The sequence below is a fragment of the Chelmon rostratus genome, chromosome 21 (assembly GCF_017976325.1).
Source record: "Chelmon rostratus isolate fCheRos1 chromosome 21, fCheRos1.pri, whole genome shotgun sequence".
NCBI classification, from domain to species: domain Eukaryota; kingdom Metazoa; phylum Chordata; class Actinopteri; order Chaetodontiformes; family Chaetodontidae; genus Chelmon; species Chelmon rostratus.
In genome coordinates, this window is record NC_055678.1 from 12,761,752 (window position 1) to 12,789,368 (window position 27,617).

The window sequence follows — 27,617 nt, forward strand, 5'->3', positions numbered from 1 at the left end:
GCCGGGCCAGGCTTTCTTTTCGAAAGAGGTGGCTCTCAAATTGTGGCCTGTAGTCTAACTGGTGAGTCAGCTGCCATTTTCTTCATAGGTTGAACTTAACATCTGGGTCATGGTCTGAAATGGCCACAAAATTCTAAAACCTCAAGCTGGGTCACAAGTGCTGCAGCAGACCCATTAGGATGACAGTCTCATCATGCACTTTGTGATATCGGTATGCTTCTAGTTGGAAACACACTGGCAGAAGTAGAATATCACATTTAAAAGAATGCAAGGTTAGTGAATGCAATTACAATTGCCGGCGAGACTCATCTGGACCTAAGGTTAATGCAGAGATCCATGCAATCCCTCGTGAGGCAGCGGCAGTAATTTAGCAATTAAGATATGAAGGAATGATTATTGACTCCTGGAATTTTACTGCAATGCACATGCTGTGTACAATAAGCAACACACAATCAGACACGATTCCCAGCCACTGACGTTGATGAGCCAAACATGAAAACAACAACAAGTCTGCAAGCAAAGGGGGGGAAAAACGATGCGAAATGCTTTTATGGCTTTTGAAACAGATACAGTTTGTGTATTTGTGTCTTTGGTTAAGAGAGTGTCACATACTTCTTGAAACAAAAATGGCTGCAAGCATCAGCAGACTCACTAAATTTAGAAAAGGTTGAGTTGTTTCCCTTACAATGATTAGACCAAATAGAAAGTGCTCATTGTTTTCTCGAGCACGTTGTACTCGACACTGTGACTCCAGCAGTCACAAGCCTGTGTCGTCTGCTGAAAACAAATGAGATCTTTGTTGCTCGTCACTTATTTCTATGACCACTGTGTTACCAGCATCCATATTTCATAGAAGATCACTCTACGATTCATTTTCTAAACATGTTTACTCTCTGATAAATGGATTATTTTTGAAAAGGTTCCATTCCAGTCCTTAGCATCTCTTCTCCTATGCAGCGACGATGCATGCGCTCCTAGAAACACGGTTGCTGTGGCAACCTGCTCACTCACCATCTTGTGTTTTTACTGTCCAGTGCCCTATTCCACATTACTGTGTTTAGCTGAACAAAACCAATCAGCAGCGCCTTTACGGTCTAAATCAACTTATATTTGACTTAAAGCTTAATGTTTACTCCCTCCACAGTCACACCAGATATAAAATCAAGTCTTTTTTATCAGTAGATACGTTTATCTAAAGGGACAAATGCCAAAAATCTACATTTGTACGTGAAAATATATGTTCGCCTAAGCGCAGGGAATCCTGAGAAAGCACACAGTTGAACCTTGGCCTTCAATATCGCAACAGGGGGAACAAATTTGCCATGAATCTTAATATCTACAAGGTCTGAGGACTAGGTCAACATCAATCTTTATTAAAAACATAGCTCTGAGAACTCTTAAAGCAGCTATTAAGAAAGCTCATAAGGGAGTGCATGCTAAAAATAGACTTTTTTCAGATGCTCTGCACATCCCACAGACTCTCTCTCTCTAACACACACACAGATATTCACACATCCATATCCACAACCGTCCCAACTGTGACTGCCACAGAGAAATAACAAACATGAGCCATCCCTGAACCTGGATGTTACTGAATGCAGGCCTTCTGCAGCACTCCTCATTACAGTGCTCTTTACACTGCCGCCCTTCCTTGAACAGTCTCCTTCTCATCCTCATCCAGCAGGTAATTATGTATTTCAATAATTAGCCTGAGCTGGAGAAAAAAAAAAAAGTTTCAACGTGTGTCCCGGACGTCAGAAGTGTATCTGATTCAGGATGGCGGTTTGGTAACTACATCGGTCAACTCAAGAGAAAATGATTCATGAAAGCACCAAAACACATCATTTATATTCAGCTGGTCAAATAATTGATCTTGCCAGTGCTCTCAATACAGAGGTTGCTCCTCCATGCAGCGGTTCATACACTAGAGCTTCAATAGAGGCACTGGCCAAGTGGCTTTGCCTTTCTTCTTTCAGATGTGGCTCTCTTGAAAATCTAAGCAGGTGAATGCGATTTCAAGAATGTCATTTCCTAATTTCTCCTGCCTCTGCCAGCAGTCTTGAAATGTGCAAAACAAAGAGAAGTTTGCACTCCTCGAATGTATGAGATGAGCAGTTGTGGTCGTTGCATCATTACAGGAAAGATGCATTTCCCATCAACAGTTTGGTGTAATACACTCTGCCACATTTTGTCTTTGCATCAGGCGGCAAACGTCACTGAGGAGTCTATGTGAAACACCACACAGGGTAAAATTGTATTAAGGGAGAGACCTTGAATCTACAAGCAGGACGCCTGTTGCCTTGACCTCCCCGTCTTCAAGTTCTCTACCACATGAGAGCACAAGAATAGCAGCATACACTCATGATGGTCTTTTTTTTTTTTTTTTCCTTGACTCATCCGAGGGCTGATTCCTTCAATCCTCATCCTTGTGCAGAATGTGTTCGGGGTTCACGCCATGGTTAAAACATAGGCTGTATTGTTTGTTTGTTTTTTTCTAAACAATTTCACTCACAGGCATTTCTCTTTCTTGATCTTAGCCGTTTCTTTTTCCTGTCAAGACCAGATTGCAACCATGTAGATATTGATTAGCCGATCAGGCCTGAGAAAGCGCTCAGTCGTGAAAAGACAAATTAGCTGCAAGCTGCTGACCAATTGCTACAAACCAATCACATCACTGTAAGCGCCTGATTGTATCAATGCCCTGCTCCCCACAACAGAGTCATTAAGGTTTATGAAGAGGCAAAAATCGTGGTGTTGTTTTCAATAAACAGCGAGGCTTCGGGCTGTGGGATGTTTCCTGTATGCCTACACAAGGCCCAATTAAACCTCATGTATTTACAGATGGTCGAGATGAACACAAAGCGACACAGGTGCAGCAGGGCCAACATCATCTGCTGTAACTATGACAACACTAGATTGATTCAGGACGTGGGAATCGCGGTAGGATGGGACGCATTTCATCAGTATAGTTACAACCAGCGTTTTTAGGCAGAGAAAATTGCGGGTTCGTGTCAAATATTTTCTCAACTTTCAATTGATGACATTTATATTTCCCCAATTTCTCTCATGTCAACTCACGGGGGGGGGGGGGGGCACCCCCCAAAAAGCCATAACCTGAGTATTTCTCCTGCAGTCGCAACCTCAAATCTGCAATCTCTGCTCATCATATAGCCTCTAGCATAATATCTCCTACAATTCAACAGAATGGCCTTATTCATCTATGCAGCTGCGCTCACTACGGCGCACCTTCTCGGGAACGCAATTGAAATTCTGAATAGGCCTAATTCTGCACATGCTGCATTACAAAATGGCTTGCATCCATTCTCTCTTCAGGGTAATGACAACACGACTGCACCCAAAAATAATCCACGGGCTCAGCATTTTTTCTTTCTTTCTTTTTTTATGGGGAGGGAGGAAATAATATGCGAGGACATGTGAAACACACGGGCTTACATAAGGAACCGTGTTATTTTAATACATTTGCAAGGACTACCGCGGCTTTCTTCAGCTGACATCGACGCTGACTGCATCGTTTGCTCATATTAATTATGAACTTGAATTACTGTGCATCTGTGCAACCTTTTGCACGTTTCATTATTCAGTCTTTGTCATCCGGTGAGTGATTTCAGCATCCATGCAGATTAGGTAACAAATGCAATAATTACGCCGGCCATTTCAGTCCCTTCTACCTGTACATCCAATATACACGTACCTTAATGTTTCGGCAGCTGCGGCGTAAGGTCGATGTTTTCTCTCCCCTCGTCCCGATCGTCAGTTTTCCAGCCCCGCGATCTGTCTCCGCTTTCCTCGTCCCTAAATTGATTCGCTTGTTTCCACGGCTGTGAGCTGGCTCTTGTTCTTGTAGGCTATTCCGCAGCGCCAACGCAACGCGGGGGGCTATGGCAGGTTAAAGATGAACACAATCCATACACACACACTCACACACGGGGGGCTAAAAAAATACAAATAAAGAGATCAGATTAAGGGTCGTTGGAGAAAATGATGTTAGTATCATCGCATTTAGGAACGAGGTCTGGGACGAGTGCATCCATGCGCCTTATCATCCTTGGAGAGGAACGCAGGCAGCAAACGCGACGGCGCCCGGTGGGCAGAGCATTTTGCGTCCAGCATAAGCGGCTCTTTACGCACATTCCGTATGTTTCAGTCTGAATCCCACTAAGACAGCATCAGAAGAACAGATGAAGGACCAACTACTCATGGATGTACCTGCGCTCTTTAGGTGCTTTAAACGTTTTATATGCACATCTATGGCTGAACGTTGCAAGATTCATTAGTCTATTTGGTTTGTTTCACAGTCTGCAGGTTTTGTCTCATACCCCCTGTGCAACATAAGCTCTATGCATGTGAAGAGTATGTATTCATATTAATTAATATGACTCAGCAACATTGAATGATCAGAATACATTGAGTCAGTGTGTTTTTTTCATCTCTGTGAGATTTCAGGCATTTCTGCTCAGTTTTCAGTGTTTACCACCATGGAAGAGACACCTGTTCACTGCTGAACCATAAACGTCTGCAGTAAGAAACATTTCTGCTCCACTGAGTCTTAAAGAGTTCTGTAGGCCTGCTAATGTCCACATTCGTAATGAATGTGCAGCGCTAGCACATGCATTATAGTAATGGCCAGCTCAGATTAAATCTAGCAAACTAATGAGGTCTGTTTTCTGCAGTCGTTGCATATGAGTATTCTAATCCCCACCCAACCCCCCCAAAAAAGGTGCACATAAGGAAGCCACCACCTCTACTATTTGCTATCAGCACCCAGACTTGGAGAGTAAACACTCTGCAGCTGTTTGAGCTCTGCACATAAAACTCAGACCTTCAGATGCGCCTGAGAACGTGCAAATGAAAGATTTTGTGAGCAGGTTCCGGAGTTTAGTGGGCTACTTGTGGACTGCTGCATGGTTCAATTAGTAAATTGAGAAGGATGTCAGCAAGTTATTAGCCAATAAAGAAAGCTTTAGCTAGTCAAGAGATGCCAGTCTTTCTCTCTAAGTGGCCTCCCATTATTGATCTTTGTCATGTGTGTCTCCACATAGGTCAAGTTCGTTAGCTTCTATCATCACTTTCCCCCCCACGAGGAGGAGGTTGTGCCGTTCGTTTCGGTCGAAAATGTGCACAGATGAAGAGGAAGCGCGTGTTGGAGCTTTGCAGCCACAACCAGAGGCTACTTCATAGGGAAAAATAAATCTCAGCGCATCTTTGTTCTGTCTCAGCTCACACTAAAGGTCAAAGGACAGAGAAGGCCAGTTATGCTTCAGAAAGACTCCCAAGATATATACTCTCTCTCTCCCTCACGCTCTCCCTCGCTCCTCCCCTCCCTCTCGGTGAATGCCGTAGTGAGCATTGTTCATGACCACTAGCTTTTGCTGAAAGCTGCACAGCAATGAGGTCTCTGTGCTTTTTGCCTCTCTCTTCCTCTCCCCTCCCCCTCCTCTGCCTCTCTCTCTCTCTCTCCCACCCATCTACCTCTCTCTCCTTCCCTCGCTTTCTCCCTCTATCTCACTCCCTCTATTAAATTTCCAGTCACACAGTGGTGCAGAGGATATTCCTCCTTTCCCTCTTTTCTCCCTCTTCCCTCATTCCCTATCACTCATGCTGAAATCTTAGCCTACATCCAGCCTCTCGTCCGACCCTGGCTGCCTTTCAGTGCTTTTGCTGCCGCTCTCGTCCTCTCCTCTCTCCGTACATCTTTTTGCCTTCCAACCCCCGCGCCATTTAAAATGATTCTACGCCGCCCATGCCAAACCCACCCTGTGCCTCTCCCTCCTTCCCCCTCTACCCACTCTATGTCCTCACTGTGTCATTGCACATTGAATCTGATATCCCCCTTATGCATGTATGGTGCGCTTGTGTGTGCGCAGGCACCCTTGAGCATGTGTGTGTGTGGGAGCGTTGGAGTGGAGGGAGGGAGAGGGACATGCATTTGTGCACAGTAAATGAACAAACACTCATCCCTGTATTGCTTGTGTCATCAGTACAGGAAGGCTCTTGGAGTAGAAATACAGCGCAGAGAGCTAATCCTGCTATCCAGAAGACGAGTGCATGGCATTTCCAATACAACCCAAACCCCATAAACTCTTAATGCTGTGTTAGGAGCCACAGGGGAGGAGAAGGGGAGGGCGGTGAGGATTTGGCAGCAACATGCTAGTGCCAAGACATATGTGGCATGCTGATAGCACGAGAGAGGTGCAGCTCACGCTGTGAAGAAGCTTTGGAGGGGTGCTGATACACATCCATCACTTCCATCGTTTCGGGATACTAGCTACAGGCCTCGCCGCTCTGGAAGTGGGTGGTTGAGTAATTGCAGGTGGTTCAAAGCCAAGATTGGGAATGTGGATGATTTTTGTAGCAGTAGCGTTGATGTTAGATTTGGGTGAGGAGCATTAGTGATCTGTTTAATGGCCCCAAGCGTCCAATTGGGGTTGTGAACAAAGTGATATTTTCGGTGGTTATTTTTAGAAATGTAACTGAAAAAAGTTGGATTGGTGCTCATTGCCATCTGTGTAATAAGAGAGATACAAGGGAGAGTTTCGAGTTATTCATGGTGACATCCCTGTGTGTGTGTGTGTGCGTGTGTGTGTGTGTGCATGCGTGCATGCGCCCGTGTTAGAGAGACAGAGAGGGAGAGAAAATAGAGAGAAAAATCCTAGTGTCACAGTATCTTAGCAACTGCCTCCATCTCCTTGGAGACAAGAACTGACATCATTTCCTGTCTGTGAGAACTCACTTTTGGTTTGTACACAGAGTGCGTTTGTGTGTATGAGTGCGAGGGTATGTATGTGTGTGTGTGTGTGTCTGTTTGTTTGCGTGTTGGCATGTGTCCACGTTCATATGCAGATGTGGGCCTGCAGTGTGTGCACCGATGCAAACGGGATGTGCTCTAGGGTTTCAGACGAGGTGCGTTCAAGAATGTCAAGAAAAGAAAGAAAAACAAACAATTTGCATGTAATAAGAGTTCTACTAAGATGAGTTTCTACTTTAAAAGACTTTTTTCTTTCTTCTTGGTTTCATTTTAGAAAACGGAAATTTTAATGAAGCTGTGAAATCGTCATATCAAGACCAATACTGACAGGATTTTCAATTAAAGCCGTTTTCTTATGCTCCATCCATTTTCACTTTTGCTGCCAAGATTCTCAATTTGTAGCATCAACTTTGTCAGTAATGGAGTTTCCATAGAGTCTGCTTCTCATGTAGGCCTACCAAGCAGCCTCCGCGCTTCAAACCAGACAAAATAGAATCTTCAACTGCCATCTTGTGGACAACAAAGTGTAGTGCAGCCAGCTGTGGAAGTCAATGTTATTTTACATTACATTCACACATTTTTATCCTAAATAACCATCAGATATTTCTTTGTGTCATATTCCACCAACTTGAAAAAGATCCACGCCAAACTACGTTCTCAGTCTGAATAAGAGACTTGTTAGGAAAAATCAATAAAAAACATCTTTTATTTCACGTGTGGTAAATGGGGACGTGGAATTAAGAACTGACAGTGGGAATAAAACATAAAATCATGCTGTGCTGCGTATGTACTGTAGATTTAATTTTTACAAAAGAAAATATTCTTCATGTGATGTTGAATTCTCTCAAGTCAGGACTTGCTTCTTCCCCATGAAGTTATCCAGCCCTTCAGGGCACCAGAAACATACGTATGTTAGTTTGAAAAGAAGAAGAAGAAAGATCAATACCACTCTCATTTTTGCACATTAGATTAGAAGCTACAGCCGGTATCTTAGCTTAGCTTAGCACAAAGGCTGCTAACAGCTAGTCTTTTGCCACAGTGAGTTGCCAGTCAAGCAGTGGAGACTCCAGAAAGTTACTGCGACTCGCCAGGAAATAGTCAGGAACATAACCATAAAGCCACAATGTGTCCTTTTACATTTCAGATTTTTTTTTTTTAACGGATTAAACAATAAGATCTAGCATGTTAATTAGTGGGCTTTACTTGCTGGGAGGCAGATTTGTTATATTTGAGCAGAGCCAGGCAAGCTGTTTCCCCCAGTTTCCAGCCTTTGTACTAAGCTACGCTAACCAGATGCTAGGGGTTCCAATTTAGCAAACAGATATGAGAGCGGTATCGATCGTCTCATCTAACTCTCGGCAATAAAGTCAACAAGCATATTTCCCAAAATGTCTATTCTTTAAAGAAACGGGAGGCTTGGTGATGTTGAAAGTGCTTTCGCAAACCTTATCCTGAAACAACATAAGACGCGTGTAAAGCTGAGTGTCCTTTGATTAAGAGCGCTACTACAAAGCTGGCCCGAAACATTTGCCTCTGAAGGATTCACTACAGAAACAAATGCAATTTGAAGGCAATGATTTTGTGTTGCAGATGCAATGAGCAGGATCTAAACCACACAATGACTGATGACACTATAAAAATGCGGCCGATCGTGTGCTTACCAGCTACAGAGACAGAAAGGACTCTTTAACCTCAACCCTGCACCATAAAGAAAGCTAAAAGGCCTCATTATGAAGGAGCAGCTTTAAGAGCGACAATATGTTCCACAGGAAGAGCTGCTCTCCTGGGATTATCTACAGCAGAGAACACAAAGATAACTGGTGACTCCATACAGCCAGAGGTATGATGCTGCAGAAAGTATACCACATGGCATCATAATCTCACAGTGTACGTCAGGACAGCCTAGTGCCAAGTGTCATTAAGTGACACAGAATTAAATGTCCAAGAAAGAACAGCACAAGCCAAAAAATCTGGGCCAATATATGACAGAATGCCGAGTTTAACCTTGTAGTAGAAGATTACTATTCCAGGCTCATATGAATCAACAAAGTCAGCAAGAGTCAGACCATCATACAGATCAGCATGCGATTTACAAGACGTCCCAGGGGAATCGGTGTCCAGTGCTGTGCCAAGCTGATGCTTCAGCAGAATTCGCGCGCTTCAGCAAAAGCACAAAACTTCATCATTAAAGTACCCTCAGTCAAATGGGAGAGCAGAGGGGAAGTTCAGGCAGTCGCCGCTGCAGAACCCAAAGGCAACGCACGATGCAAACATTGTCACAGTGGACGTGTTAGCGTGCTGACGCTAGCATTTAGCTCAAAGCATCAAAGTCCAGCCTTGCAGAGTTGCTATACTCTTATGATGTTCGCACTTTGCTCTCGACAGCAGCTTTTTCCGTCCATCACAACACGTGCAGGGCATTTGTACTAATAGCCTGTGCACAGCTCCAAGCATACAATGTTTCACAGTGACCAGATGAATGATAACGGATCAATGTAACGGCAGGGGCTCGGACTCTGCAGCTCCACCTCTGTTCTCTGGCCTCTCGGGGGCCATTGTGAAAGAGCAGGGGGGCCACTGAATGTCTCGCTAACAGCTTCGGTGAGAAGGTGTTGCTGTAAAGCAGACCTCTAACCGAGAAATAGGCCCACATCAACAAAGACCAGAGCATGTGTGTATGCGTGAGATTATTTTATTCTGGAATTTACACATTTAAAAGCCCACATTTACTGTCTACATTTCGATAAGCTGAATAGAGAAATTACATCCAAGGAAGCAGAAAGAATGTCTCATAAAAACAAGTATAACAGCAGAGCGGCACATGGTTGATAGACCATCGTGAAAGTGAAAGGAGAGAAAGAGAAAGAGTGAGCAATCACACACATGCACATGCATCAACACCGTAGTTTAAACTGGGCGTAGTTAAAGAGCAGCTGTGTCAGAGTTGGCTTGTCTTGGTCCTCTTCGCTCCAACAAAAGTCACCTCAGTAACTCGAGGACTTTTCAGATCCTTTTTGGTTTTGTTCATCATTTCCGATTTCCCTACTTCTTAATTCAGTTGATTTTGTTGCTTTTTTTTATTTTCCCCTTTATGGTTGTCTCCTACATTCTTGCACTTGAGTGCTTCTTTGATTTGTGATAGAAATAACTTTTACGTGCAAGACCCAGCTGCAGAAAAGAAAGAAAGAAAAAGTTAAACTCCACAACAAATTAATACTAAGTTGGGGATGAGGAAAACCTTCAGAATTATTTCAGATGAAAATGTGCTCTTTAAATATCCCAAACTACAACATTTGCCATAAAATCCTCATCCCTCATGGTCATCATGTCTCATGCATTGCAGTACTAACAATATACCAATACATCATATAAAAAGAGTGCTTCACTTGTTGTGTGATTACCTTTTTACAGACCATTTTGACCGCCTTTTTATTGCTAGGGCAAGCCAAGAGTCCCTTTCCCTCGAAAAACAGGCAGTCCACGAGGAGCACGACGTCGGGGTCGTTCAGCTCCCTGTGGGTGGGTAGCCTGTAGTCCTTATCAAAGGTGTGATGCATCGCCACCAGAATCACTTCCTGACATCCTGACACTTTGACACTTTGACACAGACATAACGCTGAATCAACGTCACACTGAAAACGGCTGACAATGGGACAGAAAACAATGGTGACGTTAGCCGCCTCTGGTGGCTCCACCACTTTTGCACCTTTTTTGATGAGCTTATGAAGAAAAGCCTTGTGTGAGCCCAAAGTGTTTCCGGCTACATATTTGTTAACTTTTGGCATTTTTCCTGAAAAACAAAGCATGAAGTTGAATTTAACCCTCTTCAACCCTGCTGTGTAATTGACCCAATTATACTGCACGCAGTGACTGTGAGTGACTTTTTGCTGAACAAATTAAATATGCATTTGTTCATACATAGCTCATATAACAGAAAACATTAACATTATTTCCTTATTTGATGTAATTACAACGCTGTATGGTCAATTCTCTGTTTTGTCACCTTCTTTTAATGTGTAAGCACCACTTCAATACGTTCAATAGTCGTTCAACTTCAGCTTTACTACATTAATAAAGGGAAACATTGTACTTTGTACTTTGTTCTTATCATCATTAGACATTTTGTCTGTGCTAAAGATCAAACTACAGTTCAAACTATCTCCACCTCAACAGTAAAACGCTGCTTACACATTCACACACATTTTGCTGATAATACTTTTGCTATGCTCTCACTTAAATAAAGGCGCTAAATATTTCTTGCTGCCCTGAAAAGCTCCTCAGGGCAGTCAAATATTTTCAGACTTTATTGACACATTGTTGGAAACCATTTGTCAAAGAAGTCCGCTGCAGCTCTGTAACATTCAGCATATCTGTACTGACTCAAGAGTAATTTAATTAAAATAGTGAACTTCGAACAGTGAACAGTCGAACTGCTGTTGTTCCGTGACTCGACTGCCTCTGAAATATACAGGAAATCCAATGTTTACGCCTGAGAAGCTTTCACTTTCTCTTTAAATCACATTTGAAACCATACACCGTGGGTGCATTGCCATAATATGACCAGCAGGTGTCAGTATTGTAACATTATTGGGTTTGAATATGACTTAAAGGGATGTAGTTGGCTTTATTAGGCCTGCACAGCAGCCGTGCATACTCAATCCATGAAGTGCAAATCATTTGAAGCTTTTATGATATTTAGAAAGATTTATAATATACCAGATTATTGAGGCGTCTTCTTAATTCTAACATGTCTCTCTGCCTCATTTTATTAGCCTGTACTGAAAAAGAAGGGAATCTGATGGATAACGGATTGAACTCTGCTCTGGATCAGACTGTATGTTGGAGGTTTTGGCCCTGACCAAATCATCACGGCCATATTCTACTTACAGCAGCTTTTTACCTCAGAGATTGTTAGAGGATCTACAAAGTACTACTACTTTATCCATAGATGCTAAATGCACCGAGCTATAGTTTCTGGTTTTATCTGTTCATACTGTTAGCATCTGCTAGAGGTCAGGAATAAATCATTAATCTGAGTCTCTCTCCAGCTACATTCATATTGTATATTACTGGGATTGCATGTTTGAAACACTTCAGCGTGTGCACTCTTTTACAAGAGGGTGTAAACTGTATCAGTGGGAGCAATCCTTCATCCATCTGTGATGTAAAGTTGTCTGGATCATCTGTATCTGCGCTCAGCGCCTGATCAGAGGCAGGACAAGCTGACACCCCCCTCTCCCCCGGGCTTCTCTTGCCTCTGACGAATGAGCAGTGCTGCTGATGGAGTGGTCACTAAGCACACTGTGGCCTATTATTCAGCGATCGCCAAAAGAGGACCAACAATATTAAGAACAAACGCAATCAGCTTGCACAGACGTTTGCTTTCCATAGAACATACATCGTGTCCTGTCACATCTGGAGTCCTTGCTGCTCACAGGAATCTAAGAGAAATTTATGCTAAAATCAACCATCTTTCAAAATTGAATATTGCCTCTAGTTCTCAACATAGAGGCTACAGCCTTTGTTCTCGTTACAGTATAACAATTACCTGATATATTTAGTGATTTCCTATATGATCTTTCCTGACACTGAAATAAATTGTTCCACATTGTTCTTCTATGACTCCACCCTGTAGTGACCTAAAATAAGACATATGTTGTGGAAATTAAGAGCAAAAACTGATTTTCAGCATCAGCATCCTTGATAAAAACAAGTTGCAGAAACAAGCCGCACACTCAGCAGAGATGATTATAACATTTAATCACTGAGCCCTGTCGCCAGGCTTCTCAGGCTTCTTGCGCCCGAGGTTTGATTTACCCGCCCTCTTCCTGAGGGAAAATCTCATTCACTAGACGGATTGCTGAGCGGGCCTCTCCGACCGGCCCCTATAAATCATTCTTTAATCAGAGGCCGCTGAGATTGGGCGCAGACACCCGCGGGAGCACCGCCGTGACACCTCAACTCCTCCCCGTGCGCCTCTGCAGTCCTGGGAGTTTTGATCCTCTCCTGTTTCCTCCTCGGGCTTGTCTGCATTTGTATCAGTCATCGGGGAACCGAGAGGGATGACCCGCCATGCGCACTCTGCTCATGCCAACACTTCCTCTGCTTGGAGAGGAGTGATGCCAGACAAGACTGGGGACAAGATTACTGGTTTGAGGTTGCGGGGAAACGCAGGCTGCAGGTCAGGGCTTTAGGGATTACTAACCTGGCAAATGCTCCCCAGACCACCTGGGCCAGTAACAGTTGTGTCCTGGCAGTGGTTACACCTAATTTGTAGTCATTTAAGTGAGAAGTGTTCACCACTAAAGCTCAGTATCAGCTGACATGATAAGGTGGGTCCTGCCTTATCACCTGATCCTGAGACAGTGCCCTAAGGATGTTAAAATCTATTTATACAGCCCTCATTATTTCAGCTTCATTAATCTGACCATCACTCATAAAGGAAGAGGGCTGACAACTCTGATCAGAGGTTTTTCTTGTTGACTCCAAACAACAAGAAGTACCACGTTACGGGGAAGACGGGTGATCCTGAAACAAAACCTTCATCAGAGGAAGCTCATCTATATCCGAACACGAACACATTTGGGTGCACTCGTCTCAGTTGTTTGTTACTGTCGCCAGCCGATCTTGTCCTATCTGAGGCTCGAGAGCAGTTCGTCTCTCACGTCACGAGAGGGAATGAAGTGACGGTGGTAGTTTGTTATGCAGCAGCTTCACATAAATGTTTCACTGCAGTTTAAATGTCTATATCAGTGCAGTAACTCACACACTGACCTGCTGACTGCAGCTAGCACGTATTTCCACTATCAGTTACATTGAGAATCTCAAAAAATCTTCATCTGGATGATAAAATGTCAGAAAATCGTGAAATCAATGTCTGACTGTGTGTCAAAAAACTAAATATGTGCAGTTTATTAGCAAATATTATCATTTGAGAAGATTAAATCAGTCATCAGTCAGTAATTTTCTTTTGCTGGAGTTCCTGAATTGACACATCACTTCAGCTCTACTGAGAATTAACAATGAGTTAGTAAGTTTCAGCTGATAGTGGAGTATCAACATTACAACTGGCTCAAAGTTTATTTCTGCTCTAGGTCTTTTAATACAGCTATTATGGAACTTTTCATCATATCACATGATCCTCATCAACAGATGGCGTTCGACCAGTTGTAAATGAATTATAGATGTTCAAATTTAAGAGCTAAATAAATCATATTTTGTTCTTGAATTTATAATGCAGAAACGTATTTTAAGGACTGTTTTTAAGCACTGAGTAATACAGCTGACGGCTAGTTGATTCAACGTTAACAAACCATGAAATAACAACCAAGTTTAAAGTTCAGCAGCCAAAAATTTAACATGAGGTCACGTGAGCAGGGGAGAGGAAACCGGTGCTGATTAGGAAGAAAAAGACTTAATTACATAAGCTCATCTGTATGTCTTTGCTGCACATGTTTTTGTTGTTTCTATCTCTCGCCTCATCCTTTTGCCTTATGTGTGTCTTCCTGTTAATCACAGAAAAAAAAAAAGCTTTGACTGTGGTTTGCTGTGGGTTGGGGTCAAAGTTGGGGGCTCTGAAGCAATCTTTAGATTAAACTACGGCAGTCTAGTTCGGTGTTGCCTCACCCTCGCCACCGTCATGCAAACTCATCCAGATTCTGTACTGAGTCTCCTTGAAAGGGCTGCGTTGGTTTTACTCTGCAGCAGATAGCTGTGCCAACAAATGAGGCAGCACGATGAAAAGTGAGTAAAGTCAGACGAGTGAGAGGAGAGACATGAATACTTCCTCTTTTTCTTCTTCTTCTTCTTCTTTTTTTTTTTTTTTTTTGAAATGCAAAGATGCTCTGACGTCACCGTGTCGAAATATTTTTCTGTCGCTCATCCGGTTCGGAGCTGTCAGAGCGCGCGCTCCCTCCGCTTCTCACTCGCGCGCGATGACCATGGAGACGTCCAGGAGTTGTTTTGCGCGCAGAGATGGACGCCTTTCCGCTGAATGTGCTGTTGAGATGGGGCGCAGGTGGCTCGTGTTAACGTGTTTCCGCGACGAAGTGATGGAAGTGTGGACCGCCTACTGACAGGGCGCGCAAGTTGTTCGCTTTTTCTTTCCTGCTTCGGAGGCAGAGGACAGTTCGGCCACTAAAACAACCAGAAAGGACGGAACGTTGAAAAGAAATCAATCAAGAAAATCATGCACTGTTCGTATCCATGGAGAGATGGCATGCGTGCTCCTCTTCAGTCGACTTCTTCCCTTCTCTCACCGGCTCACCAGAACATCCATATGCTTACTGTCCCTTTTCATTTCATATCTGTGCTACTGTGCGCTTTTCCCTGCAGACACCATCATGCAAAAGTCAGGTGATCCGACGCCCAGCTGTCAGCGCGTCCTGGCTGATGGAGCCGAAAGGCGCATTCAGAAATCCCTGCCTTGCGTCTACCCGCAGGACGCGCGAGCGAGCAGCGTGGAGGCATCTCGGCTCAAAACCGACCAAAGACCGGCTTCGACTCTCCACATAGTCAGGAACGACACGCCCAGCCCTCCCATGGGCAATTTAAAGTTTGGAAATAAAAAGTTACCGAATGCCATCATAGTCGGTGTGAAAAAAGGAGGCACCAGAGCTGTTCTGGAGTTCATAAGGATTCACCCCGACGTGCGAGCGGCTGGCACCGAGACGCACTTCTTCGACAGGAACTACGATCGAGGGCTGGAGTGGTACAGGTATGTCTCACCTGCACAGGTGCGCGCGCGCGTCTCTGCCAGTGGTCATGTAATCTGATCTGAAAATAGATCACCTGCAATTGGCACCGCCATTAGGTTTTGTTCCAAGAAGCCACAGACTGAGATTGCCGGTGTGATGACTTGTATTTGTTTCTAGGCTGTGGACAGCAAAAAGTGAATTACACCAGGGTCTGTTTTGCAGTTGTGTAAGAGCGATGAGTAATGAGCAGCCTTAATTAGTAAAAGCTGAGCCAATTGGCTGCATGGAGCCCTCAAAGACTCCTGGGAGTCTCTGGACATTTAAAGCTGATGGTCAGCTGTGCTTGTATCAGCCTAAACTCTCTGTATCTGCTTTCTGTAGGCCTGTTCTCTCGAAACTAACTCAGTGATGATGAGAGAAATGAAAAATGTGCTAATTGGCATGTAATACGACTATTTTGTTTGCACAGTATTATTTGGGAAATACAGATGTTTTTGTAATTCCATATTTCTGTAATTTGAAAGGAGTTCATCTTCACATGTGGTAAAAGTTTTATTTCTTTTTTTTTAAGATGTCTTTATAGGACTTTGTATTCTTGGTGGTTGTCCCTGACCCAACACCTTTTTCAAATTCTGTCGTGCTGGAATCTCTAAAAGAATCCCAATAAAAAATGAAGTAAATGATTCAGAGGAAGGCAAAAGCTGAGAGAAATGGTGGCCTCTGCCTCCTGCCAGTCATATCAGTGCCTGCAAAAATTAAAACCACTTCTCAAACCAAATCAGCTGCTTGCTGTCAAAAATGCGACGTTGTACTGCCCCCCCCACCTCCCTCCCGTTGTGTGTACATTGTGTTTTGAGGTGGGTAAACACGCCGGATGTGTTTCCTGCAGTCTCTCGACTCATTTCACATTCTTATTGCGAGAAACTTCGGAGGCCTGAGCTCTGTTTACATCGCCACAACAGAGGCCCTGTTTTTTTTTTTGATGTACTGTAGAGAAATTCATCAGATTTCTCATAAAATCCAGCCTCTCGAGGCAACAGTGCAAACTGCAGTGTGCAGGCCTGCCGTAGCTGGCAGGCCTCTGAGCGACTGCCTTGTTTGTATGTGGCAATTAAACTAACATCTCAAAATGAATGTTTAGTGAATGATTGATTGTTAAAATGCTACATGAGCGACCTTTGACTATATATGTGTGTGTGTGTGTGTGTGTAAACTCTCTTTGTTAGTTGCTTCTTGTATGGAATATATTTATATATTCCATACAAGAAGCAGCTACATCATTATATAAACTCCTTAATTACAGATTTAAACCAGAAATATGTCCCAGTTTAGTCGTGAAATATTGTCCGCATATGCACCCAAACAGACAGCCAATCACACACGGATCAACTTATAAATAAATTTCATGTTAATGATTGGCTGTCATTTAGCCTGCAGGAGGGATGTGTATCAGTGGCATCATCGAATCATTATATACTGAATGTATCTCCGCTAATTGGCAGTCTTCAGGAGGGTTAGCGGCTGAAGCCCTTTTATCTCAGAGTTGTGTCTTAGAGGTGTGATCCAAATGTGAACCCTCGCCCATTACCGCGATCTGACTGTCAGCTGTCAGAGCTGTCGGAGAAAAGGTCAAATGCCAGCTTACTGACTTTTGAGGGTTGCTTTCAAAACAAACAGTTGCTTCCCGGAAACTCTCTTGTAAACACTCATCGATAAAGGCCAAACTGTCCTTTTCATTAGTCACGGTCTCATTCTCGATATGCAGTGGAGTGTGCGCCGGGTCCATGTTTCATTACATTAACATCCAAACAAAAGAATAAAGAAAAGGGAGCGATAAAGATCCCTGAAGTTAGCTCGCCAAGCGTGGAAGCGTCAGATGGCGGCTTGACGAGGACAAATGAGGAGAAATGCAACAATGACACGAGTCTGAGCCGAATTAATCAGAAGTTCTTGTTTTTAGTCCGTTTGAACCCATCAGGATTGAGCAGGATTAGGTTGCATGCAGGTTAACAGCCAAACCCATCAGCTATCATCTTACACCAATTTAACTTTAAATTATTAGCTTTAGATTTGCTGAATTGTCGAGTTGTTGTCAAGTTCGAAAGTCAAGTTGCTAATCAGACTTTAAACAATGATCGGCACGCGGAAGAGGAAGTCTTGGCCCGAAACACTGTTCGTTCCCTCTAGACGTCTAGTTGTCATCAGACGATAGCCAATAGGCTTCAAGACTGTAGAGCTAAAGGCTTCAGTTTCTTCACAGGTTGTTTGGGGTACAGCAAACCTATCAAATTCATCTGTACCCTCCTCAAAGGCCTGTGTCCATGTTGATGCTGCGCTGTTCATTTTCCAGCTGTTTCAATCAGCTTCACACTGCAATACAGTGTCATTTAGCTAGTGTAGCAGCTAAATTACCAGCTAATGTAGACAGGATGCATGGTGTTGGTCAAATGGCCTTTCAATACATCATACAAATGAATGAAACGGTGCCCCCTAGTGGTGGTAAGAGTACAACCTGGGGACACTGAAACAAATGAGTTGGAACAACACTTGGACTACAGCAGTCTTCATCCAGTTTTTCTAGCGATAACATAAAGCATCAGAATCATATGAGAGATGCTGGAGGGACTTTAATTTACATTTATGCTTCATAAATTCATCAATTAGTCAATCAACAGAAATTAATCTGCAAATATTACAACTGATTGATAGAGTCAAGTACAGAATTCAAACATTCTCTTGTTTAAGGTCCTCAAATGGGAACATTTGCTCTTTGTCCTCGTCTTAACATGATAGTAAACTGAATATTTTTAGGTTCTGGCCTGCTCATCAAACAAAACAACACATTTCATGACATCAACTTAAGACCTAGGAAATGGAAATGGGCATTTTCAATAGTTTTCTGATGTTATATTGGTCTAATGGTAAATTGATTAATCAATAGAACAATCACCAGATTAATTTATTCTGAAAATAATAGTTAATTGTAGCCCTTTCTACAGGCTCTTCTTAAACTCTTTCTTCAAACTTCAAACTTGTTCTCTGGAAGTCGTACCTGTTCAAGTCATTTCTTCAAAGACTACAGTGGCCTAGTTTGAGGACCCAGAAGTAACCTAACAGAGTCACTCTGCTATATGTGTTCTGTTTGCATTCATGGTGATTTATTACTCTTGAACCATGCCGGGCTGATGCACAGGAGAGCTGCCGAGACAAGTCTCCTGTGACAACACACTACTATGACTTTGCATCAGTGCTCCTATTATCATTTACATGGAGAAACTGGGTTCATGGCCAAACTGGAGCTTCTCAGTTAGGGTGTTTTTGTGCCTCTGGAACTCACTTGTGTAATCCTGCCCTAAATAGACATCTAATACACACTTTTTTCCTTATGACAGAGTGAATGCAAGGACATTTTGTCCTCTGTGTCTGAATCTGTTAGCCTTTGTGGTAATTTAAGCAATTCAAAACAGCAAGGAAATAAAAAAAAAGCACTTACAGTAATGTGAATGTAAATGAGAAACCTTTATCTCACTGGAACTCTTGTGTTTCCGTCTTTCATTCAGAGGTTTAATGCCAAGGACTCTTGAAAGCCAAATCACGATGGAGAAGACACCGAGCTACTTTGTGACAAAAGAGACGCCGCACCGGATCTCGGCCATGTCCCGAGATACCAAGCTCATTGTGGTGGTGCGCGACCCCGTCACACGTGCAATATCAGATTACACTCAGACTTTGTCCAAAACCCCTGACCTGCCCAGCTTCCAGGAGCTGGCCTTCAGAAACCAGAGCCTGGGCATCGTGGACACGTCCTGGAACGCCATCCGGATCGGCCTGTACGTCCTGCACCTCGAAAACTGGCTCCGCTACTTCCCCCTGGCTCAGATCCACTTTGTGAGCGGGGAGCGTCTTATCACGGACCCGGCGGGGGAGTTGGCTCGGGTGCAAGACTTCCTTGGGTTAAAGCGCATTGTGACAGACAAACACTTCTACTTCAACCGCACCAAGGGCTTCCCTTGCCTTAAGAAGCCGGAGAGCAGCGGCTCGCCACGCTGCCTGGGCAAGTCCAAGGGCAGAACTCATGTGCAGATAGACAGAGATGCCATCGAGCAACTGCGAGACTTCTATAGACCGTACAATGTCAAGTTTTATGAAATGGTGGGTCATGATTTCAAGTGGGAGTAGAGGTTTGAGACATATTTTTAAATGGTACAAGAAAGGTTTCTGCATTCCACAAATGTTCTTTCAGAAATGTGCTACGGCGGATAGCGAACTACCAACAGTCTCTCGACAGTTTTCCAGTGAAACGGCAAGAGCAGTGTTATTCTTTGAAGTGACACTAATGAACAGAGCAAAATCTAGGATGGCATTGCTTTTGCACTTGTAATGATCTGTTACCAGCCAGCATCAGCATCCTGTTTGTTCCTAGATATAGGCATCATTTCAGCTCCATGATCACAGGATTTCTGTTCCTGTTACTGTGTATTATTGCTGACTAGATCCCCCATTTGCTGACTGGTTTATTAAAAACATGAAATTCCATGGAAGGGGGATTAGTTCCTCTTAAACCTGCTTCACTAATCAAGGCAGGACTTGAAAGCAAGACCTTGGAAAATGTCAGTGAAGTCTTCAGGGAGCGCAGAATTAAGCTGCAGCACTGTGGTGGTAAATCTGAAATGTAAAGCCATAACGCAAGTACGAACCACCTAATATCACTTACTGTTGGTCTCATCAGTTTCTATACAGGGTGAAAGATTTTCCCTCTCCTTCCCAGCATGAATCGGATAAGTTAGTATGTGCCGTAACATGCAGCACATCACTTTGTCCTCTGTGCTTTGTTAGAGTGGTCCATGTTTATATATTTTGTCTAAAAAAAAGTATTTAATCACTGCCTTACCCACATGCTTGTTCATGATCTTCATTAAATGAAACAGAAGCACAAACACGCTCATGAAATGAATAATTCTGTCTCATCTGAAACCTCCACAGTGATGAATTTCAGAAAAAAACGCACGTTGAATCACTTTTTTGATCCCTTCCTGCGCCCCCCCCCCCCCCCCCCCCCCCCCCCCCCCCCTTTGCTGGATTCGACTAAAACCAAATCCAACGACGGTCCTTTAAGCTGACAATTTGTGAATTTGAACCTCTTAGAAAGCCACTGGCTCTGTTCTATACCTCCCTTTTCATATCGAATTAGTAAAATGGTGGTTTCATCAGAATAAGCCACGTGCAGTGTTTTCTTTTTCTTTTTTTTTTTTTTTTACATTTGTCCTGTCGAGCGGAAGCACGCCCTGCGAGGTTTACCGCATTCTGTGAGGTTTGTTGTGTGCCTCGGTGGTGGTGGGTGGATGAGTGGGTGTAGGCGTAAGGAATTTCAATCACTTTTCAAAGACAAAGCAGGGAACACCTAGCCGTGGCAGGTTATCAAATACATTCTGGGACTGCATGTCACATGATTGCAGTGAAAAGTTTAGATTTGGCTACATGGCATGAATACTAAAGACTTGCATCAGACACAATACTGTAAAAACAAAGGAAAAACTACTTCACAAGAGTATATCTTGTGATTTAAAGACGTGTGTATATCACAGCATGATAGTGTAAGTAACACTTTGAATTTGCGCTTTAATGCATGGTGCCAGCAACTATGTAGGTAGAAGGGGAGAAGATGGAAGGAAGTAACTGGAAATGACTGTGTTTAAAAGGGACAAACACATTGTAAGATGAAATTATAGTGTAATTTATTTTGAAACTAGGACATATTTACAAAAAGATTTATTTTGGAAATCACAGTGTGGGGCACATGTCAGTTCTATATATCTTAAAATGATGGTAAAATACTGGAGCGAGCAGTAAAGTAGCTTTGGAAGGAGCTGAATGCACATTTTCACTTACAAGCAAACCTGATTGAGGTTTATTGGCCAACATGAGGTGAAGAGAACATCCTAGCGTGAGCCATTCGTACATGAAGCAAGAGGCGTTTTCTCTATGTTCTGTGCTTTTCCTGAATGAGGGATGTGAGCCTCATTCAGTGAGCCCAGTACGCTATAATGAGGACAAAGAATTGAATATTCGAGAGAAAGCGACTCTTACAGAGTCTTAGTTGGGGGTATTTTTCACTGGAATTACAGGGCAGTTACAGAGTTTACAGGCTGTGAAATAAAGCCACCCAGTTTCAACACTTTTTCATCGAAATTACAATGTAGTTACAGAGTAAATGGGCTGTAATGGGATGTCTGTACTTATTCAGTATGTCCTGGGTTATTAAAAGTAAGTTAGCTCTTGGTGTCCTCTAAACACAAATGCATTGCCTCCTGTGCTCCTTCCCTTGTACCTATAGCAGCAAGCATTTCAGTCGAACCCAGTATGTGCAATATACTAACACCGTAAGTGTGAGGTGTCACAGATATTCTTTACAGCTCCGAAATAAAATCACTGAGCTCACTGCACACAGCAGTGAGCATATATACACTGCAGATCCTACACAAGACTAAGCGAACACATGAACAGTGAATATAGGCTGCGAGGGTTCACTGAAGTACAGAAACACAGAACAGCAGAGACTTGTTCGGCATTTTAATGTGCATCTTCCAACATCACAAGTAACAGACGCTGGAACATTGAAGTCTGAGAATCTGTTTCCTGAACCAATAATACTCATTAATAATGATTTCTCTCTCAGTGAAATGTGGGACATATTGGTCCTCACTGTTATCTACGTACCTCAGAAGTCTCCTACTTTTATCTGTTTGAACACTACTTTATCTGAAGCCCTGTTGAAATTTGCATGTAACAGTGCATCTTTTGAAGATTTCTGCGTGTTTGACACAGAAATACAGAAAGCTGAGCTCAAGAAGCCTAAAATCTGTTCTTATTTTTACTCCGCCGTACGCTCGGGCTACTCTTCTTCCTCATTCTTTTGCCTCTTTTTGCACAGTGCATTGTTAGGCGGGGAATCATGAAAGACTGTGCGCTCTCCGCGACCCTCTCCCAACCCAGACGTCTGCCTCCCTTCCTCTCTCCTCACGCCTTCTCTCTCGCTCGAGGTCTCCCTCTCACCCCCGTCCCAACGTTCATTAAACTCATACGACCTCCAGGAGGGGGATGCAGCCGGTGTCGCTGCGCCACCTCTGATGCCCTTCTTGTCATCATGTTCGCCGGCAGCTCATTTCCGTGGCTCGCACACAGGTGAGCGTCGATCCGGTCGTCACTGCGAGCGGCAGCCCTCTGTATGGTACACATGGGTCCTAATTAGGCCTTAGGGCTGGAGAGGAGCAATCCCCGAGAACAAGCATCAGCCAGAGTCTGATTAGACTCTGTGAGTGAACGGCTCTCCAGAGATTGCTTGCAGGTCAAAACTCTCTCTCTTTTTCCATCTCTCTCTCTCACACACACACATGCACACATACACACTCGCACTTGGCTTTCTTTTCAAATATGAATTCCCTCTGGAACCTGCCCATGCAAATCATGAAATCCTTTGCATTTTGAAGCACCATGATGTGACCTATTTGCACTCAAGCTAATGAGGTGCTTGTTAAGCTTAATGAGTATTTGTACAAACTCCTACAGAAATTCTTGTTGTTACGAAACATTATGACTAAATGGACCGTTTCAAATGTATGCCTGCGCAGCGTTACGTTTAATGCGCTGAATGTTTGGAATTACAGTTTTAATCAAAAGATTCTTCCTCCAGTTCACATCATTTCATCCCTGTTAGGCAGCCTGGGAATGATTTAATGCTCAAAAGTTCACGAGCACTAGTTGTTGCTGAGACTAATAATCAGACTTCAAGGACAAGCAGTGAGACATATTATCGTTTTTGTTATCGTGCAAACTTTCAGAAAGAGGCTCACGGCGCTTTTGATCGTATTTCTTTGCACATTGTGATCTGATATTGATTAATGCCTAAAGCAGCAGTATTGTTGGGTTTGTTTTTTACTGATGGGGTGAAAATCAAAACAGAAAAGGCCCAAAACCAAACAGTGTGACTGAAGACAGACTATGCCGTGTTTAAATGTCACAGTGAATTTTCTTCATGCACATAATGTAGAATCCCTGCTGGTTAATGCAGCTTCAAACATTCGCTCTTTTGGATTTTTAATGAGCTGAGAAGTAAGATAGGAGCAGCGGCGAAGGGTTATTTAAAAGGAATCCTTCCCTGGAATGTTAATATTGCACCTTTTTTTTTTTTACCTACGATTGTTAACAGTGTTAAAAAAGAGGTTTTAATGCATGCCTGCAGGAAAATTCATTTTACACGCGTGCTCTATTTACAGTAAGCCGCGCCGATTTAGAATAGTATTCACGTGGCGTTCCTGGTCCCTTGCTCAGGGTGCTCACATGAGATAGAATGAGGTTCCCTGGTATCCAAGTGAGACAGCAGCTGACACTGCAGAGGCAGAGATTCAGCAGTGAGCCTCGTTCGGTGCTGGTGCTTCAGAATAGTTTAAGTTCTGCAGCCGACAGGATGTCCCAGCGGTCAAAATCACCAGTGACTTAGGAGCCAAATTAAAATGAAGTGCTGACAACTGTGGCACAGTCTGAAGTACATAATGATACATGTTCCACCACTATTTGCAGGCCAGTGTTGGAGCTGCAGTTTGCAGGGGTGACGTTTAATAAGTGCGTGCATGAGATGTGCTCTATTAAGCTTATGGAGGGAAGCATGGAAGCGAGGGAGTGAAACTCTTTTTTTGGCAAAGCAGTGCCATTCTGTCGCTGATGGCCGGTCTAACGCAGCAGAGCATTTTGTTTTCATTTGCATTCAGATCCTTGCATCTATGTTACAAATCAACAGCCACCCACCTGCCCCTTTTTAAGTCGCCTCCAGCTGAGAGTGAGAGGAGGATGGCAAAGATGGGAGATTTTGTTGGGCACCTGCCCTTTCAAGATTTCAATCTGTGAAATTCTGCAGAGTCCCCCAAATTAGGAACAGTTGTTCAGTGCCATCTCCTTGTTGTTGCATCCGTTTGTCAGACGAGCAAGAGGCTGTTTTCTGTGCAGTAGCTAAAGTGAGGTAGAAAGCTGATTAGATTGGAGGAGTAGTCAGACCTCAGCATCTCTCCCACCAGGAGATGTGTTCTAATTAGAGTGCGTGCCTCATGTCTCACTGAGGAGAATAACAAGCCTCATCCCAAGGCTGCCTCCAGATGAACCTCACATCCGCGGAAAACCAAAACACGTCTGATGTATTAGCCACCCCTGGACGCCAGACCACACCTGAGTCGACATGCGGTGCATCAGGATTTTGATGGGGGTTTACATCATGTGGCAGCGCTCTCTAAGCAGGAAGCCCTGCAAAGCTGCAGCAACAATCGCCGAAGCCACGTAGAGTTGCTCTGCTTCCTGTTTTTAATGCCCCGATAGCGCATTTTCAAACCCCAATCATGAGCAGAGAGGAATTTATATGAGTGTGGCTGCCGTTCCTGTGCTGCAGTCTCACCACTAAGCAGCGTGTGGGGGTTATTTCAACGTATGGAGCAGGCTGAAAGGAGGGACCAGCTAAACCTGGATGACACTCAGAGGGCTGTGATTATGGGGATTCAACAAGCGAAAGGATGCTGCATAAGCCTGCCTCAATGTGTGAAGCCGATCTAAATTACACATCAGTCTTGGTTTGTTGTGCAAATACCTCAACACATCTTATAAATAAAAAATAAGGGTAAGACCAATTGTCGTTGGGAGAAGCGCGAGAGCAGCCAGACGAATTCGACTTGAAAGGGGAGTTGTGTTTGAAACGCATCCTAAAATTTGGAGAGAAAATACTTCATAGTGTCCTTTTTTGGAGGGCTTTAAGACTTTCCTGCACATTAATGCATTAAACAAATAACACATGAATGTAACATCTGATATTAATAGGTGCACATTGATTTTGATAGACTGATTTTATCATAATCAAGCCCAGACTATTAATAAGCCTGTTAGTCAGTCTTAGTTGAACCTATTGTGAAGGTAATTTAAGATAATATGTAGTACTTTTAACAACATCCTGCAGTGCTTTCCTTCACTTGAATTAAATTGTACTGTATCAGACAATAAATTCTTTGTTGTGCCAATAAACATCAGTGCACACACACACACACACCTCCACACACACGGTGGAGGATGGTCCAACCTCCCCCGGCGGCTTGTCTCAGATTGGATGTCAGATGCTGGAGACAGCTGCACTCATCACAGCTTTTATGAATACATTACCTTTTATGTTCATCCAAACACTGATTTATCTTCCTCAGAAAATCAAAGAGGACAGACACTCACTCAGCAGCCCTCTGGAAAATTAGAACTTTCAGAAATCGTGCTGCGTGCAAGACAAATGTCTGCGGCCAAAATAACTGCGAGTCTTTCAGCTGGGTGGTAATTCAAACCTAATCTTTGCGAGAGTGCGTGTGCAGATGTTTGTGCCCGCATTTTCTTTTTCTCTCCCCCTTTTTTTTTGAGCAGAGATGGCTTATGAAATATCAAAGTGTGTTATTTGCCTCCATGAAACACCACAACATCAAAGACTTTCCCCCCCTCTCCCACAAGAACCCAAGAATCCTCAAGTTTTTTTTTTTTGTTTTTTTTTTACCCGTGCAGCCTTGCCTGTCTTCCATCTCAGCATCGCTCAAAAGGCAAAAGCCTCTAATGATACAAGATACTAGATGAAGAGACTGCTGCCAACAAAATGAGGAGAGGAAAAAAAAAACATTTTGGGTGATGATTGACATGCCTGCATCTTTTTATTATTCCTGTGATGTTCGTCCAGACACGCTGATGCCAGAAACTGTGGCCTCACACTTTGGCTGATGCAGCAGTCTGGTGATATGCGTCTCTCTGCCTGCCAACCACCTGGCTGGAAGACGCATAATCAACCTCTCAGTCAATCACTCCTCGCACAGCCAATGGTGTAGGATGAGTGTCAGAGGAAGCGAGGCAGACATGCGCTGGCTGCATGTCCGACTTTGACACTTCACACCTTGCTCTCGAGCATCCTGATGAGTCCTCCGTGCTGGCGAGGCCTTGGGATTGCAGCCACACACGTCTGTGAGGAGAAGCGAATGTGCGGCGTGTGGGAGAAACGCGGCCGCTGCAGGGTCTCAGACGCTTCACAGGTTGAGGTTTTAAGTGTATCCTCTGCCATCTCAAGCAGAAGCAGCACTTAGTTGCCTAAAACATCAGCGGGTGAATTTATCAAAGCAGTTTGAGGACACGAAAGTTAAAAGCATTTTACAATAAAAGCTGCGAGGGACGGTGGAGATCACATCCTGTGTGATATTGCATAAAACAGGCATTTCTGATCACGAATGCCTCTTGAAAGCTCCTGTGAGGACTAACCCTGACAGTTCACGGGTCTCGCCTCTGGTCCACAAACAACAGCACAGTCTCCTTGGGTGTTAAAGTTGTTTTCAAAGCACCACTCACAGCTCGGGAGTTATGTAATTCAACCGTGGCTGTCCCACATGACACGTCATGTATATTGCATTGCCTAAAAAGCAGCTCTCTCTCCGACTGCACTCGAGGCTTGCTAGATTTTTCATCTCCAATTAAAAGGGAACTAAAGTACTGCATCACTGGACTCAAGAGAAGAGAAATAATTGACATGCTCGCTCCTGAAACAAGTGAATAATTGAATTTGTTTTTCATTCGGCGGAGGGGAAAAAAAAGGCTCACATTGAGAATACATTAGGTTGCGTGTAGGTTGTTGCTTGGCGTGGTGTTAAAATTCTCTGTAGGAGGTGAATGGAACGAGTGACGAGTTGGAAATATTAAGAGTTCAGAGTTCAGGCTGTTTTTTTCCATCGCTGGGAGTGACCAACGTGCAGAAAGTGAAAACTAATGAAAGAAATCAGAAGATCCCGAAGGTTGATAGGTTGGTTTGTTTTTCCTGTTTTATTGCATTTGAGTGGACAGGGAGGCTCATACTGCACACTCAGGTAACTAGAAATAGCAGGTGGACAGCAATCAGCTGAGCTAGAACTAGAGGAAACAAACAAACAAACAAAAACTCACCAAGTTAAGATGCTCAAGTGACTTGCTGCTGTCTGAAACATCAACTCAAAGTGCCTTTAAATTGGAGCTGGGACCAATCTGATCCAGATTCTTTAAGTACTTTTAGTAGGCTTGTTTTTTATAGTGTCGATATGTATTTCTCTACTCAGTTTTTTTATTTCAAATATTCA

General features: G+C 43.5%; 1 protein-coding gene across 2 annotated transcripts; it reads left to right on the forward strand.

Annotated features, from left to right (window-relative positions):
• The first annotated feature begins 14,633 nt into the window (after positions 1-14,633).
• On the forward strand, positions 14,634-20,497 carry LOC121624684 (heparan sulfate glucosamine 3-O-sulfotransferase 2-like). Of its 2 annotated transcripts, XM_041962510.1 has the most exons (3): positions 14,634-14,961; positions 15,101-15,482; positions 19,023-20,497. In XM_041962510.1, the coding sequence occupies exons 1-3, from the start codon at positions 14,955-14,957 to the stop codon at positions 19,639-19,641; spliced, it is 1,008 nt and encodes a 335-aa protein (XP_041818444.1). In that variant the 5' UTR covers positions 14,634-14,954; the 3' UTR covers positions 19,642-20,497. The 2 variants fall into 2 exon arrangements, with proteins under 2 accessions (XP_041818444.1, XP_041818443.1); XM_041962509.1 differs by having other exon boundaries at positions 14,634-15,482.
• The last annotated feature ends 7,120 nt before the right edge of the window (positions 20,498-27,617 follow it).